Raw genomic sequence first — 17,226 nt, forward strand, 5'->3', positions numbered from 1 at the left:
AGTTAGCCAGTGCGTGTGCAATGTTCTTGCTAATGGAGAAAGATTTGGTCACGCGTTTTTGCAGCGCATGGTGTGGGATGTGTATGTGCAGGTGAGAGAGAAGACATGGAGTCGTTCAGGATGAATAAAACCTGCCCAGGGACAGTAAGCGGGGAAATCTTTTTTCAGACTTTTTCTTGAGATTTTACACAGCTTTTCCATGGAGTTTTGACTGGATAGTTCTGCAAAAATTGTTGAAACTCCCCACGGATTCTCTGTGGCTGTAGAGATCAGTCACAAATTAAATATAAAATGAACTGAGCCCAGCGTGCCAGAGAAACCAGGGTGCATCAGCAAATTCTGACTCCATTACCATGGAGACCATTCCGTTTCGGTTTCTTTTCGTGCCAGTCCGGCCTCAGCAGTAATCTAGCAATGTTTGTTGACACAGCATTAATTTGATGAATGGTTTGTGATTTGTCTCAATATTTGAGCAGTGCCACTTTAGTTACGGGTGTGTCAGCATTTTCATTGCAAGGCCTGTTTTATGATAGGCTTACGACTGCCTGGTTTAAAGGCCGTATCCAACCACCATTGATGTTTAATGGGAGTTGGATTGGGCCCTACATTTTCTTTAGGTTTAACATTGGCTTTCCCAGATGGCCGGCGCACAGAACAGGGAGGCGAGAATTCCTGGGATCTGTGGGCTTGTGCAAAGAGCTTTCTGTGCCTCGCTTTCCTCATCCACACGCTAACTGGGTTGAGGTGGGATGTTCTAGGTCAGGGGTGGCCAACCTGTGGCTCCGGAGCCACATGCGGCTCTTCAGAAGTTAATATGCGGCTCCTTGTACAGACACCGACTCCGTGGGTGGAGCTACAGGTGCCAACTTTCCAATGTGCCGGGGGGGTACTCACTGCTCAACCCCTGGCTCTGCCACAGGCCCTGCCCCCACTCCACCTCTTCCCGTCCCCTCCCCGGAGCCTGCCGTGCCCTCACTCCTCCCCGCTGGAGCCTCCTGCATGCCACAAAACAGCTGATCGGGAGGTGCGGGGAGGGAGCGGGAGGCGCTGATCGGTGGGGCTGCCGGTGGGCGGGAGGCGCTGGGAGTGGGGTGGAGGGGCTGCTGATGTATTACTGTGGCTCTTTGGCAATGTACATTGGTAAATTCTGGCTCCTTCTCAGGCTCAGGTTGGCCACCCCTTTTCTAGGTGAATTTGCTGGCCGGAGCTAGCCAGGAGGCCAGATTAAACGGTCAACAATAGTCTGAGAAAAGGGAATGGTCACATTGCTTCCGCAACCTCATGGGGCTGTTTATGAAGATTCATGAGTTACTGTTTGCAAAATATTTGTGTAAGCTATTAGTATTTCTGGCATTAAACTCTCAATCCAGGTATGATCATTTTTGTTATACACCTACAGTCTTTATTCCTGCAGAATTATTACCTAACAGCACTGGTCACGGATTGTGCTAGGCCCTGCGCAAACAGCGAACAAACAGTGATTTCAATAGGTTTTTGCTTCAGGAAAGGGCTCAGATTGTGCCTGAAATGTGATATAAAACTAATCAGCCATTTTTAAAGGGCAAAAAAAATTGCATCATAGTTACTTTGACGGTACCAACATTCCTTGCTGTCTGAAATATGCAGAGTGTTTTGCACCCAAGCATTCACGGAAAACAGGCTCCATCTGTTAGGATGAAACCTCTTGCTGATCTCTTTATAAATGCCCAGAAACAGGGACCGTCACTTTCTGAGAAGAATTTTGTGCCAGATCCTTGAGTTTCAAGAAGCTGTCGCGATGTCAGAGGAATAGCCGTACATGTTGCAGTGGCGCTGAAAAATCCATGGATCTCAAACGATGTCGATGGAGGGTGTTTGATTTATTTTTGGCCCCAAAGCAATTAAGCACCTGTGGGAATCCCATTGATTTCCCACGAATAGAGATTGACTGCTGAACCAGAATCACATTTAACATTATTGCCAATAAAGTGGAATTTTTTTTAAACATTCAAATACTTTAAGCACTCCCAAATAAGAAATGCATCGATCAGGCTATTAGCTTGCAATCCTTCAAACACTTATGAATGTGAATTGTTTTACACAAGTAACTGGGGACTTGTCTACACTTACCAGGGGCTGGACACGTGGCGATCGATGCATCAGCGGTCAATTTAGCGGGTCTAGTGAAGACCTGCTAAATCGACCGCTGATCGCTTTCCGGTCGACTCCTGTCCTCCACCTGAACAAGACGTGCAAGGGGAGTCGACGGGAGAGCGTCTCCAGTCGACATCGCGTAGCATGGACCCCGCAGTAAGTAGATCTAAGTACGTTGACTTCAGCTATGTTATTCACGTAGCTGAAGTTGTGTAACTTAGATCGATCTCCCCCCATAGTGTAGACAAGGCCTGGGACTACTTGGTTGCGTAAAGCTACTCACGTACATAAGTGTTTTCAGGATCAAGCTCCTATTTCATCCCACTCTTCTTAGATGTTGGAGCCTAGGTGATCTGCAGCCGTTATTCAAAAACCCCTTCAGTACTCCAAGGCAACAGGATGTGCTGCAGACAAACTGATAGCCTTCGCTTTTGCCTCCTTTCCCATCCCCCCCACTGTAGGCTCTGGAGTGTTGTTTTTAATGTAAAAATAGGATGTAGCAAATAGCCACGTTCATAGATTTTAAGTCCAGAAGGGATCATTATGATCACCTTGTCTTACCCCTTGCATAGCCCGGGCTGTAGAATTTGACCCAGTAGTTTCTGCAGGGGAGCATTTATTGAGCCCAGTAACTTGTGGTTGGATTAGACAGAGAATGTCTTTTGGAAAGACATCCTGTCTCCAATGAACAGCACCAATTGTATGAGGAATGTATCACTTCCCTGGGCGAGTTATGTCAGTGGTTAATTACCCTCCATGTTAAAAAGCACAATAGAGTCCTGGTCACCGAGTAGGGCTTCTAGGGGCCATGGCGACGCAAAATTCACTAGGGGTGAAAGCCTGGCCCCCTTGAAGTGTCACCATGGAATTCAGTGGATTTGACCCTATGTTTCTCAGGCCCTGGCCACACTAGAGAGGGTTTGCCATGCCCCTATATCTCTACCAGCAAACCCTCCTAACCTACGGCAAACCTACAGCTTAGACCAGCAAAAGACGTGCTTTTGCCAGGATCGCTTATACCAGTTCCCTGGACAAAATAAGCTGCTCCCACAAAAGGCTTTTTTTGCCAGTATAACTGCATCTGCTCTAGGGCTTTTGCTGGCACAGCTGCGTGGGTTAGGGGGAGTGATTTTGTTTTTCACACTCGGACCTGACGTCGCTATGCCAACAAAACTTTTACGTGGAAATAGGCCTGGGGAAGTAAAGTGATGTGGAAAAAGTATTCCGGGGGTGAAGAAACCCCACTTGTTTTTATTTGCCGTTTTTATTGCCCTACTTTTCTTATGTTTTCCCTTACCTTTTATTCTGGCAGTTTCTACAGTTCAGGAGATTTTTCTTTCTTTATATTCCTGATCATCTGTCTCTTTTTACTGATGCAATGTGGCTCTCAGCCTGTAGCCAGAAAATCAGATAAGTAGCTTTTTTTCAAAAGTCGTCACTACGAGTGTTGCTTTACAGTTCAGGATCAGTAAACAGGGGGTATTTTTTGGCTGGTGTAGCTGTTATCGTTTCTCTATAAATCACTCTTCTGGCCTCTGCAATCTGTCTGGTCTTCACCTTTTAAGGATGCAAAAGTTTTGAACCTGCTGCTTCACCCTAATCTCATCCAGAGCAGTATAATGCCACGTGACCCACTCTTATTGTTACTGAAGTCAGAAAAGCACGTAAGCATGTGCCTAAAGTGAAAGCTAAGCATGTAGTGGTTTCCGGAGTTGGGACATGTGAGTGTCATCCTTGATTTCGGTGAAGGCAGGATCAGACACCGGGGATTTTAAGTGCTCTAGCATTTAAAAATGTTTTCCCAAGTTTTTGAGCCAGTGTGATGAACAGTAAATTAAGGCTGCTTTTGTAAAATGTTCCTTTCCTTGTGAATGTAGTTGTTGAGAAAAGGCAGACAAATGAACATGGGCTGAAAACCGAGGGGAAATGATGATTGCTATCCTCTAAAACGTCAATATTCTGTAATGGAAAAGAATCGTTCTGTGATGCTCTCTTTTGCGTACAGCACTGCAAGTATGGCGTGTGTGTCCCCAAGGAGCGAGAGGCGCCGGTAACAGATGGAGCGTGGGGATCGTGGAGTCCCTTTGGAAGCTGTTCAAGAACCTGTGGTGGTGGCATAAAAACCGCCGTTCGAGAATGCAACAGGCCTGAGTGAGTACAATAGCACTGAAAAACCTGCTGGTGTTCTTGATAAACAAATGGCTCGAGCGGTGACATTGGATTGGTGGACACTGGATTGGGGGCCCAAACTGACCAAAATATTGACTGGGCCACCCAGAGCTAAATATTTGAAGAGAGATGGTGGGCTGCTCAAAAGCATTGGCCTGACTCTGCTCCAAATGACCTTGGAACTCAGAGTTTTAAGATACCAACCAAATGTCCACCTAGCGCTACTGTATGAATCAAGTTCCTTCCACAAACACTTCATTAAGCCCCTTTATGCTTTTACATGTGAGCTGGCACAGACTAGACAAGCTCTATGGAAATCTGTACCCTGTTTTAAAAAAAAAAAATAATAATAATAATAATAAAAAAGCATTTAAAGATGTTTATCATAAACATGTCAAGCAAACTCATGTGCCCTTTGAAATCATAGGGAATGTTGCCATTGACTTCAATAGGATCAGTACGTGACCTGTAGAATGTTAGCAGCTGGTTTGAAAACAATCTGTTTAACGCAGTGACTGGGCTGGCTTTTGCCTTACTGCCTGCACTCGGTCCCTGAGTGTTGAGGAGAGGAAGGGATCATTTGGGGTGGGCAGAGGTGACTGAGGGCAGGAGAGAGTGCTCTGCTGAGTTGGCTGAAAACAGGACTTTAAAAAGGCAAAGTAAGAGTCGAGTGAGCACTTGAAGGCAGGAATCATTCCACTTTCTTGCCAGTAGTGTCAGAAAGGTTATTGCCAAGGAAATTGGCATTAGCAGTGGGTCCGTGTCAGTTTCTGCATTACTCCGCAAAACCTGCTCTCCGCTCTTTGAAGTCTGTGGTAGATGAGTGTTAATTGAGGAAGGGAGGTTTAGACCAGGGACACTGGCATTAGAGTGATACATGGAGATTGCTCCGTTTGCGTGAGCAAATGTCACCGTAAAGGAAAGGCTGAGAGCAAGGGAATTGGACGTTGACAAGTTCGTTAAAGTAATGCTGAGCATAATGCCAGAAACACAAGCATCAGAGCGTTCTCACTCCAGACGGCCTCCGCCAGTTTTGCAGCAACTGAGCAATGCAGAAACTGGCTGGTTCTTCACAGATCAAATATAATTCCATGTGTGTAAAGGATCACACAAAGTAGTCCTCCAGCCAAACACTCAGACATTTTTGGTGAAATACATTCCTGGTGGTATGGAGCATTAGGCAGCTGGATGGATAGATTCTCTGGTAAGAAGTCTCCTGGACCCCATCAGTGCTACCTCCTTCTGGAATTCAGAAGTTCCATTGTGTGTATTTGTATTTCCTAAGCAACGTTGTAGGCTGGCATTTCCAAAAGCACCTAAGTGAGTTAGGCGACAACGCCCATTGAAAATCTGGGTGCTTAACAACCTAATGCACTTTTGAAAACCCCACCCGGAGTGCAGTCAATTGTGCTTATTTTCCTTGATTTCTTTCAAGAGCATTATAATTGGCATTGTCCTCCCTTTGAACCCACCATGAAGTCTCCACAGAGTTGGGGTTTTTTTGTCTTAGGCTGGCCCACATAGGTTTTACGGTGACTTTGTTTTGCCATTTAAATGTGATGATATGATGCGGGCTGCAAGGACCTACGTTCTCCTCATGAGATTTTTGTGATGTGCAAGTGAGTGAGACAAGTGAATAAAGTTAGAAAGAAAGAACGAACCTCTGCATATCCTCTCCCCCCCCCCTTTCAAAATGTTCTTTTCTAAAATATCAACTAGCACTAATCTAGCTGAAAAGCAGTTTTATTCCTAAATGTTTTGACTCTGTTATGACCCCTTATGAAAACAACAACAAACAACCCCAGTTTCTGAAGTCGGATCCAAATGACTTTTTGTTTGCCCTTGTATATTAAAAAAAGACTTTACATTTTTAAGCAGCTTTTTTTAATATGAGCATGCAGGTTGGCGCCTTGTGTGCCAGTGAAACGGTCTATTAGACTGACGGAGTGAAGATCCTCTCCAATCCAACGATTAAAATGGAAAAAGCCCACGAACTCTTAGCTGGAGTACTGCTACTGCCTCTGTCTATAATATGTTTTGACACCTACATGGTTGAGCACTTTGTAGAACAGTAGGAAGCTGTAAGCCTACGACAGGCAAGCGGACCGTGTTTTGACATGCACTCAGAGGAATGTATTAGCTGACCAGACCAGACCCTTCACCTGGGAAATCCAAACTGGATGGTAAAGCTAAAGCCAACTGCTGCAGCATATCACAGACAGTATCTGCATTGCTGACACATTGGGTCAAAGAAAGGCACAGTTGTAGTAATAGCAGAAGAAAACATAGCTCTTAGATCATCAGCACAGGGAGCCTCATTTGCAGGAAAGGCTGTTTGGATGTCCGCGTCATCCTTGTCTGCGGTTCTAGTCAGATCTGCATTTCGGGTATGTCACAAGAGTAGCAACGTGTGTTGAAAACTGGTTGAGTTTGACATGCAAGCGTATCTACAAATACATGTTTCGAACCGCTTAACTGCTGAGCTGCTGGCACTACAGTTAGCTGGTAATAGAGCTACAGATTAAACTACTTCTGAGCCTTTCCCCGTTGAAATATGTTCAGTCTTTTTTTGGAAAAGGGGTGGTCAGATCTGTCACAGCCGGGTTTTAAAATGTGGCCTCTGTTGGTGTGCATGCCATCTCCTCCCAAATGTCTGGGCGGTCTCACCTGAGTACAAAAGCTCCACTTCACACACCTGCACAAACCCCATCATTTGCCTGCACAAGTGATTGGGCACACAGAGTTTTGGGCATTGAACTGCATGCAGGTGGAGACCGAGTTCATACCCAATGGGAAGACCCGGCCCTCGTGGGATGCATGGAAAATGGAAGTCTAGCCCTAGAGTGAAATATTTGGTCAGGAAGATGGTGTGCGGGCAACACTTGGCTTGAAACATGCAACACTAAAATGATCAATCCCGTTAGAGCAAAACATTGTGGGTGTTTCTGTATATTGCCTCTGTTCGTGTGCCCGTTCCCAAATGCAACGACCTGGATGCATAGAATAGAATTTGCATGCTCAGAACCCCTTTTGTGTATGCACCATCAAGTGTTCCACTTGTAAATGATGTCACTTGTGCCCACAACATAAGTGCACATGCATAAGTGGACTTTGTATAATAACTCGGGACAGTGGGGTTGTGTCCAGCTCTCCTGAAGCAGAACACAATCACTCTGATGCCTTGAGAGGTACGTGTGAAAAATAATAAAGCTTAGTATTTACATAGGGTGCATTATATAGTCAAAACAAGTCAATGTGGAAGCACGGATGAGAACCCAGGTCTGTCTCCTAGTTTGATTTGATAGGCCACATACTGAAATGGAAGGATCTTTGAATCTCTAGCAGGGATTTAGCTGTGCGTGGGTGTGAGTGTGTGGAGCAAGGTGGGAAGGGGGATATTGCTAGACTGGAGAAACAGTCCACAACAGAAGTTACCTGCTAGTACAGATGCTTCAGAAATGGTAGGGTTATGCATAGAATGAGCAGGTTTGTATGCATGAATTACTTCATTTCCCATCATCTGCCACTTGATGGCTGTCCATAAAAAGTATTTGACCATGCTGGTTGAGAATGGCTAATGCGCCAGTATTTCTTCATGACACTAAAAATGTCACATGTTATTGGTGAAAATCAGTGTCTGAAAATATTTTATATGAAGCTGATTTCTTTTTCAGGGTCAGGGTCAGCCATCTCAGTTTTACCAGGCTCTGTGAAAGTTTTTCAAGTGTGTCTCAAAAATTATCAAAGTGGTTTGGGGTTTGGGAAAAAAAAAATCAATGTAAGTGTGTTTAAGCCTCAAATACTAGCAGAAGGGAAAATGAATAGCAAAGTTACGAAGCTGACAGCCAGATTATGGCAAGTTTTAGCATTCTTTGTTTTATGGTAGGTTCTTGTATGCAGTATATTATCTCTAATCTCAAATATCATGTCTGGAAAATGTAATTGCATAGAGGTCTAATTGTACGGGGGCGGGTGTTGAAGTGGTTAGTATTATATATGACAAGAATCCTGCATGTTCTTGTTTACCACCTTAATATGAAAAATACATCTTCTGTTAATGATATCTGTTTATAATGGGAGCATTATGCTTTAAAGTGTCATAGTTGCAATGTATTTCTCTCTTTAAAATATAAGCCTGTAGAGGTTTGCATAATTTAAGGCCATCATGAAATTGTAGTACTGCTTTTGCAATGTAAATGGAAAATATTTTCAAACTGAAACTAATTCTTGTGTCATAAGAATCCTGTGACACCTACAATGGATTATTTTTGGTTTTAGAAGAGCTGTAATGTTCACCTAAGAATGAAAACTCTCAGCGCTAATAGTATCAGGGGGTAGCCGTGTTAGTCTGTATCTACAAAAACAACAAGGAGTCTGGTGGCACCTTAAAGACTAACAGATTTATGTGGGCATAAGCTTTCGTGGGTAAAAACCTCACTTCTTCGGATGCATAGAGACTCTATGCATCCGAAGAAGTGAGGTTTTTACCCACAAAAGCTTATGCCCACATAAATCTGTTAGTCTTTAAGGTGCCACCAGACTCCTTGTTGTTTTTCAGCGCTAATAATTAAACTATTATTCTGATCTATGTTCTCATGCAAGCACTCAACCTCAAGTGTTACTGTTTGAAGGTTGGAAGCAAATTTGATATGCTGCTGGGTTTACTGCAGATCAGCACAAAAACATTTATATTTGGTATGCTTGTAAAATCATGACCGTTCAAGCTGAAATTCCTGACAATTATTTTAAATGAAACTATTTTTGACTAAAAATTACCTCAAAAATTTGTAATTCCGAAAATGTTGACCTGTTCTAGTTCAAATTCATGTTCCCAGATGATGTTCAGTGGAGTTGCCTGGGTTTGTGTTGGAGTTTGTTGTAGCATGTTGGATTGCTCAGATGACCAAATGCCTCTTGTGCATGGTGGGTACGTGTTTACAATAACTAGAGCTCCGCTTTTATTTCCTGGTTTAAGATCAATATGTCCAATCCTATATGGGTCTAAATTGTGGTAACTCCACTGATGTCATTAGTAGAGGATCTGTCCCAGTTCTGAGTGCCTCCTATTTCTCTTTCCAAAGAATTCTGCTGTAAGATGGTCAATATAGCCCTGTCTAGCTACTTGCATTGAGGGCTAGGTTCTCACTTACTCACTTATGCAGGCATAAAGTCTAAGGGACTCCTCCTGAGGCATCTACATGGGAGTACGCGCGACTGCTCATCTGCTCACTTCCTACCCGGAGCAGGGATAAAGAACGGTTGGACCCATAATTAGCTGAGCCAGCGTGGGAGTGGGAAGTGAGAAAATGTCACTGATGCTCGTAGCCAGCAGTAGATTACAACTCCTTGGAAACAGGGCGGAGAAGCAGCGGCGGCTCCAGGCACCAGTGCTCCAAGCGCATGCCTGGGACGGCAAGCCACGGGGGGCACCCTGCCGGTCCCTGCAAGGGCGGCAGTCAGGCAGCCTTCGGCGGCATGCCTGCGGGAGGTCCGCCGGTCCCGCAGATTCGGTGACAATTCAGCGGCGGGTACACCGAAGCCACGGGACTGGCAGACCTCCCGCAGGCAAGCCGCCGAAGGCAGCCTGCCTGCCATGCTTGGGGCGGCAAAAAAGCTAGAGCCGCCCTTGCAGAGAAGATAGTTCCTCAGAAATGTGTTTCCGGGCTTGTATAAGTGTACTGCTTTAGCTAAAGGGTTGATTTTTAAATCGATTTGCTTATCCCAGTGCAAAAAGCTGGGTGAGCACTATATTACATTGATGTAAATTACAGTTCTATTGGTTTGAGCTTCAGGTGATTAAGAACAGGGTTAAGCCAAACCAAAATAAGCCGACTTTAACCTGAACTAAGAGTGTCTGCAGTGTGTTTTTCACTGGCTTAAATAAATGGCCAAGTAGCCAAGGCCGCAAAGTCATAAGACTGCTCTTGGAGTGGGTAGAACTTATGCATCACCCTTTGCAGAGAATTGTGCCGAAAGCCAGAATCTAGTCCTCTCTGTCTAGAGAAGAATTAAGCGATCTACATTACAACCACCTTCATTTCACTGAGGAGAGGAAATCACTGACAGGCAAAGTGGTGCCTTTTTAGCTACCGATGCATTGTATTTCTTTTGTGGTCGTTGGTTGAGATGAAATGCCTGCCTGCCCAATCTATCTAAAAATACACCATACATGTGTTAACAATGGTATGTAGAGATGGGTAGAACTACCCATAATCTCTTCTTCAGTGACCCAGGGTAGGGAATGGAGTATCTGATATGTGTGATATGCTGATCAATATTGTCTCATTGTTCCCTTATACTTCCTGTCAGCCTGTCTATAGCCATGTGTTTGTTGTCTCTTGTCTAATCCTTAGATTGGGGCGGGCATTGTCTTTGTTCTTCTGTGTATGTACAGCACCAAGCACAGTAGAGTCCTGGTCCATGCCTTGGACTCCTAGGCACTCCAGTAATACAAATAAATAATAATAATGCCCTGTTATTGACTCATCTTAAAAGGGAACGTGAAAGTGAGTAATAAGTAGTAGCGAGGCAGTGTTGACTGGGAGGCATTGGATTTGGAGGCAGGCGACCTGGTTTCCATTTCTGCTCTGCCAGTGACCTGCTAAGAAAGGGCATTTGCCTTTCTGTGCCTCAGTTTCCCTCTCTGTATAATAGATATTACTGGGGCTGTCTCCACTGATGAAGTATTTTGAGATCTGCAGAAGGAAAACACTATATGCGAGCTAAATATTATTGCTATAAATGCGGGAAGATGTATTTTTGGTGGTAGGCTGTGTGTTGTCATGCTAGTCATTGAAGATCTTCTGACATTTGCACAATTTATTTTTGTTTCACTTTCTTGTATTGTGGCTCATTAGGGAAATCTCAGAATGTATTTGAATTTGGAAAGTTTCCCTTGCAATTTGTTTTGTTCATAGGCATACTGAATGGGAAGCAGATGCTACTGTCGTTTTAGGGGGAGGGTTTTTTTGAGGCATAAATGGAAGTTTGACTGTAAACTGGAGGTTGGTGCCTATCTCCCATTTCTAGTTTTACAAATCTTCCCCTGAGATTGTGTCACACTGCCCTCTGCAGGATAGAACATTTCAGCCCCATCCACCATTTATCTACGTGGAATGTTCTTGCCCTCTTATGGGCTGGCCTAAAAAGAGTGTATTAAATGCAAAGAGTTGAGATAATGGAGACTGGTGGTTGATATTTTCTATGCCCACAAGTTATGAGGAAAGTTAACTCGGCCCCTGTGTGCGTCTGTACTGTTCTGCATCACTTTTGGCTTATGGATACTATTTTTCATGAGTCACCTAAACTGGCTCCTCCCAGATTTAATTTAAAGTGTCGTATCATTCCTTCAGTAACACCAGGAAATAAAGGAGAGCTGCAGTTACATTTGATTGTGTTATCAACCAAATAAACCCACACTGGAATGTGTGATCTGGCAGTTCTACTCTTAAATCTAATTTTTCGCCTTTTGGAGCTTTAATTTTAAATTGCAGCTGTAGACGGTGGTTAGAACAAACTGCAGGCGGATTAGCCACTGGACCAACAGGGCCTGTGCCCGGGGGCCCTGAAAAATGGGCACCCCCGCAGCTGACCTGCTCTACCCGTGGCACTCCTGGCCAGGAGCGGGATCCGGGCACAGGGGCTTGTCCAGCTCCACCCACCCACTGCCAGGGAGCAGGGGAAGCCCCCAAGCCCCGACCTTGCTCCCCGATAGGAGTGTGGAAGGAGGCAGAGGGGGGACTGCAGGCAGAAGGAGTGGGGAGGGGCCCCCACTTGCTCTGGCCCAGGGCCCCACAAAAGCATAATCTGCCAATGGGCTCTTTCCAGTTTCACGTTACTTTGTTGTTTATTTGTATCATCCTGGTGCCTAGGATTCCCACGCATGCACCAAGACCCCATGTTGCTAGGTGCTGTGCAAACACAGAGCAAGAAGGTCCCTGCCCCAAAGAGCTTCCAGTTTTAAATGTAAGACAAGTGACAACAAGTGGGTAGAACGGACAGACGGGGAGCACAAGGAGATGACAAGAAATACTGGTTAGCATTGTTCTGGTTAAAAGATTGTAATTGGTTAAAACTGGATCGGTAACTGGCTAAAAGATAGGAAACAAAGGGTAGGAATAAATGGTCAGTTTTCAGAATGGAGAGAGGTAAATACAGGAACTCCTCACTTAACGTTGTAGTTCTGTTCCTGAAACTGCAACTTTAAGCAAAACGACATTAAGCGAATCCAATTTCCCCATAAGAATTAATGTAAATGAGGGGGTTAGGTTCTAGGGAAATTTTTTTCATCACACAAAAGACTATATTTTACACACACACACACACACACACACACACACACACACACACACACACACACACACACACACACAGTTTTAAACAAACAATTTAATACTGGTATACAGTGATGATGATTGTGAAGCTTGGTTGAGGTGGTGGAATAAGAGAGTGGGATATTTCCCAGGGAGTGCCTTACTGCTAAATGATGAACTAGCAATTGGCTGAGCCAGGGCCAGCTCCAGGCACCAGCAAACCAAGCAAGTGCTTGCAGCAGCACATTTTTGCTTCGGCAGTTGCGCTCTCGGAATTTTCTTTTTTTTTTTTTTTTTGCTTGGGGCAGCAAAAAACATAGAGCCATACCTGGGCTGAGCCCTCAAGGGTTAACTCTCACACTCTACTAGGCAGCAGGAAAGGAGGGAGGGCAGACAGAGACACACACCCTGTGTGGGTGTGGGTGTGTGAGAGAGAGATGCGCATTTCCCCTTTAAGTATGAAGAGTGGGATCAGAAGTACACTGCCTTGTTAATTAGATCAGCAAGCTGAGACTAGACCGCAGCTGCTGCTGCCTGGAAGGTCCCTCTGTGGTGTGTGTCCCTTGCTCTATGGAAGATGGGGTAAGCGGGGTGCAGGGGGAGGGAGAGACACCCTGACATTAGCTCTCCTCTTCCCCCCCGTACAGCAAGCAGGAGTCTCTGGGAGCAGCTCCAAGGCAGAGGGCAGCAGCAGCACATGGCAGTGGGGGGAGGGACACAGCTGAACTGCAGACAGCTGTTGCACAGGGAACTTAGGGGAGTGGGGAGCTGATGGGGGAGCTGATACGGGGCTGCCGGTCCACCCTGGTTCCAACCACCCACCAGCTAGCTGCAACGGGCTGCTCTTCCTGCAAGCAGGGGACAAAACAGGCAGCTGCCAAACGACGTTAGAAGGGAGCATTGCACAACTTTAAACGAGCATGTTCCCTAATTGATCAGCAACGTAACAATGAAACAACGTTAACCAGGACGACTTTAAGTGAGGAGTTACTGTAGTGGTGTCCCCCGGGGTCTGTACTGGGACCAGTGCTGTTCAACATATTAATAAATAATCTGGAAGGGGTAAACAGTGAGGTGGCAAAATTTGCAAATGATACGAAACTACTCAAGATAGTTAAGTCCAAAGCAGACTGTGAAGAGTTACAAAGGGAACTTACAAAACTGGGTGACTGGGCAACAAAATGGCAGATGAAATTCAATGTTAATAAATGCAAAGTAATGCACATTGGAAAACATAATCCCAACTATACATGTAAAATGATGGGGTCTATATTAGCTGTTATCAAGGAAGAGATCTTGAGTCTTTGTGGAGAGTTTTCTGAAAACATCCACTCAATGTGCAGCAGCAGTCAAAAAAGCCAACAGAATGTTGGGAATCATTAAAAAAGGGATAGATAATAGGACAGAAAATATTATATTGCCTTTATACAAGTCCCTGGTATGCCCACATCTTGAATGCTGCATGCAGATCTGGTCGCCCCATCTCAAAAAAGATATATTGGAGTTGGAAAAGGTATAGAAAAGGGCAACAAAAATGATTAGGGATATGGAACAGCTTCTGTATGAAGAGAGATTAATTAAGGGACTTTTCAGCTTGGAAAAGAGATGACAGGCGTGGGGGGGGGGAGGATATGATAGAGATCTATAAAATCACTGGTATGGAGAAAGTAAATAAGGAAGTGTTATTTATTCCTTCTCATAACACAAGAACTAGGGGTCACTAAATGAAGTTAATAGGCAGCAGGTTTAAAACAAATGAATGGAATTATTTCTTCACACAACGCACAGTCAACCTGTGGAACTCTTTGCCAGAGAATGTTGTGAAGGCCAAGACTATAACAGGGTTCAGAAAAGAACTAGATAAGTTCCTGGAGGATAAATTAAATTAAATTAATGGAGATATCCTATCTCCTAGAACTGGAAGGGACCTTGAAAGGTCATCGAGTCCAGCCCCCTGCCTTCACTAGCAGGACCAAGTACTGATTTTGCCCCAGATCCCTAAGTGGTCCCCTCAAGGATTGAACTCACAACCCTGAGTTTAGCAGGCCAATGCTCAAACCATTGAGCTATCCCTCCCCCCTATCCATCCTATTAGCCAGGATGGGCAGGGATGGTGTCCCTAGCCTCTGTTTGCCAGAGGCTAGGAATGGGCGACAGGGGATGGATCACTTGATGATTACCTGTTCTGTTCATTCCGTCTGAAGCACCTGGCATTGGCCACTGTCAGAAGACAGGATACTGGGCTAGATGGACCTTTGATCTGACCCAGTATGGCTGTTCTTATGGCCTATCCATTGTCAAATTTTCTATAGGCATCACAGAGTTTTAAGAGGGATTTGAGGAAGAACACTGCAAGGGGGCAGCATAAAAGAAAACCTGAAGGTGCTTGTTTGAAAATTTAACAAGCAGGTGATCAGGGCCAGTTCTAGGAGTGGGCTAGCAGGATGATTGCCCTGGGGGCCAACTTCTAGAGGGCACTGTACAGTTGTGCCAGCCATTATCCTGCCGACAATTAAGGGTAGCAGTTGTAAAAGTTTTGGTTTTTTTTAAACTGAACGATTGCATGTTCTATAAGGTGTGTCGCAGCCTTTCTCATGCTCAGTCCTCAAAAGTGGCCAGATGGAATTTTACCAGAGTTTCTGGAACCATTATCCTTTGAGCTGCCATAAACTTCATCCCAAAGGGGACTTCCTAGGTCTGAAAATGAGTTCCTGTCCTGAAAGTGCTTTCTGATCAGTACCTCTAATGTCACAGCAGGAGCGCTCATTCTCTCATTACTATGACAATTACTGGTTCATGTAGCAGAGACTGGTGGTTTTGGGGTGGCAGGTTATGAGTAGAGCTGGTCAAAAGCTGTTTGCCGGAATGATTTCCTGATGGGAAGTGCCCTTTCTGTGGGGAAAATTTCAGTTTTGCGGGGGAAAAATGATTTTTTTTTTCCCATCAGGAAAGTCAAAATGACAGCTGCCCACCTGGAAAGCTCTTGTCAATTTCACTTTCTGCCATTGAAATTGACAAGAGGAGCCTAGACTTTCACCTATGTGAAGAAGCTGTTACTTGGCTGTGCAAGGTAAACGTTGTGGTTGGTGTTTTCGTTTCTCGCTATCAGAATCAATTAGGGCTCCTAGGCTCTCCAGTAATTCAAACAATAGTTGTCACAGCAAGGTGCTCTGGGCCACCAATGGTTCAAGTTCGTATGGTGATGAGGTCCCTGTATGTCTCTCTAGGGATCGTCCCATCTTTATTTGTAGATTCTCAGAACATAAAATTTAAAATGACTGCAGCCGAGGGGGAATTCATTCCTCCTGGGAATCTCTTTCTCTCTGCCCACTCTCCCCAGCATAATCTATGCTCCTCAGAAGAGGGTGGAGTCGGCCATGATAATGAGGTGATTCCCTTAAAGATATATACACACACTGATTCATTAGCTAGTCTGCTTGCGGTAGCTTGCTAAAAATAGCAGTATGGCCGTGACTGCATGGGTGGTGGCTTGGGCTAGCTGCCCAAGTACAATCTCTCCTGACCCCCTGAGCTGCCACCCATGAAGTCTTCTGCCAAGCACCCTCTCGACTGCTGTATAGAAACAAACTGACCCTGGACTTTGCTTGGTTGGTTTTTTTGGGTCTTTGAGGATTGTTAAGCATCTCATCCTGACTCCCTCGCCTATGGAGGTTTTTGTGCCTCCGCCATTCCCAGGTTTCATTTGTAACCAGAAGTAGGTGAATGGAAATCTCACCAGAGAGCATTGTTTCACTAGATTTTCAGTCCAAAGTAGTTCTGAACTTGTTTGAGGTTTCCCCTTTGCAGCTCCATAGTCAGGCCTGCATTCAGCCCACTTTGAGCTGTGCCCTATTGTGTATCCGGATCTGTCTGCCTTTCGGGTATCCCACTAGCCTGCTGAGAAGTGGCAAATTATCAGGGCTTTGTTCTGAGGAGCTGTAGGGTGCAGCTCACTCTACCTCACTCCTCCTTCCCCCGCCCACATCTTTATTTTCCCTTGTCTTTGTTCTTATTTCTTAACCCCTTCCACTTACTGCCTGCAGTATTTAGCTGTATTTGAGATCTTTCTTAAAGAAATGCAAGAACAAAATATAGGCTCTTCATCATCAGTAACAGAAGTGTTGTAAATAATAAATGTCTTGAACTAGTTAGAGGAATGTGATTGTGAGACCGGTGGCTGGTAGCATAGCACTTCATCCAAGGCTCACTGAAGTCAGTGGAAAAACTCCCATTTGCATCAGTGGGCTTTGAATCAGGCCCATCATGCGCAAGTATCGGAGTGATCCAAAGAAGTTTAAGCTTCCTCTCCTACCCCTGTGCGTGCAGAACAGCTGTCGTTGTGTAATAAGGTGGAGGGTGGCAGCAGAGACCAAAGTCATCTTCCCTTTTGGAAGGCTGGGGAAAGCTTGTGGATGGCTGCAGGCTCTGGTTGCTGTGTTATGGAATCTCTGAATAAAAGAACAACATAACCGTTAAATACAAGCGCTCCACATCATAATAAGAACACCGCCACCTGTTACCAGGCCTGGGGTTCAAACCCAGGAAGAGTAACATACGTGCTCACGTGCAATCCAGGCAGCATACCCTGTCCCTGGGAAAGGAAAATGGGTAC

The 17,226-nt window shown here is 45.0% G+C and overlaps 1 protein-coding gene across 2 annotated transcripts in view; it reads left to right on the top strand.

Annotated features, from left to right (window-relative positions):
- Positions 1-17,226, top strand: part of ADAMTS9 (ADAM metallopeptidase with thrombospondin type 1 motif 9) — a 135,603-nt gene that overhangs the window by 37,917 nt on the left and 80,460 nt on the right. For both annotated transcript variants that reach the window (XM_065407328.1, XM_065407329.1), the window contains one exon: positions 4,139-4,284. In XM_065407328.1, coding sequence (XP_065263400.1) covers positions 4,139-4,284 — 146 coding nt within the window. The remainder of the gene's footprint in view (positions 1-4,138; positions 4,285-17,226) is intronic.

Source organism: Emys orbicularis, chromosome 7 (genome assembly GCF_028017835.1).
Source record: "Emys orbicularis isolate rEmyOrb1 chromosome 7, rEmyOrb1.hap1, whole genome shotgun sequence".
Classification (NCBI taxonomy): domain Eukaryota; kingdom Metazoa; phylum Chordata; order Testudines; family Emydidae; genus Emys; species Emys orbicularis.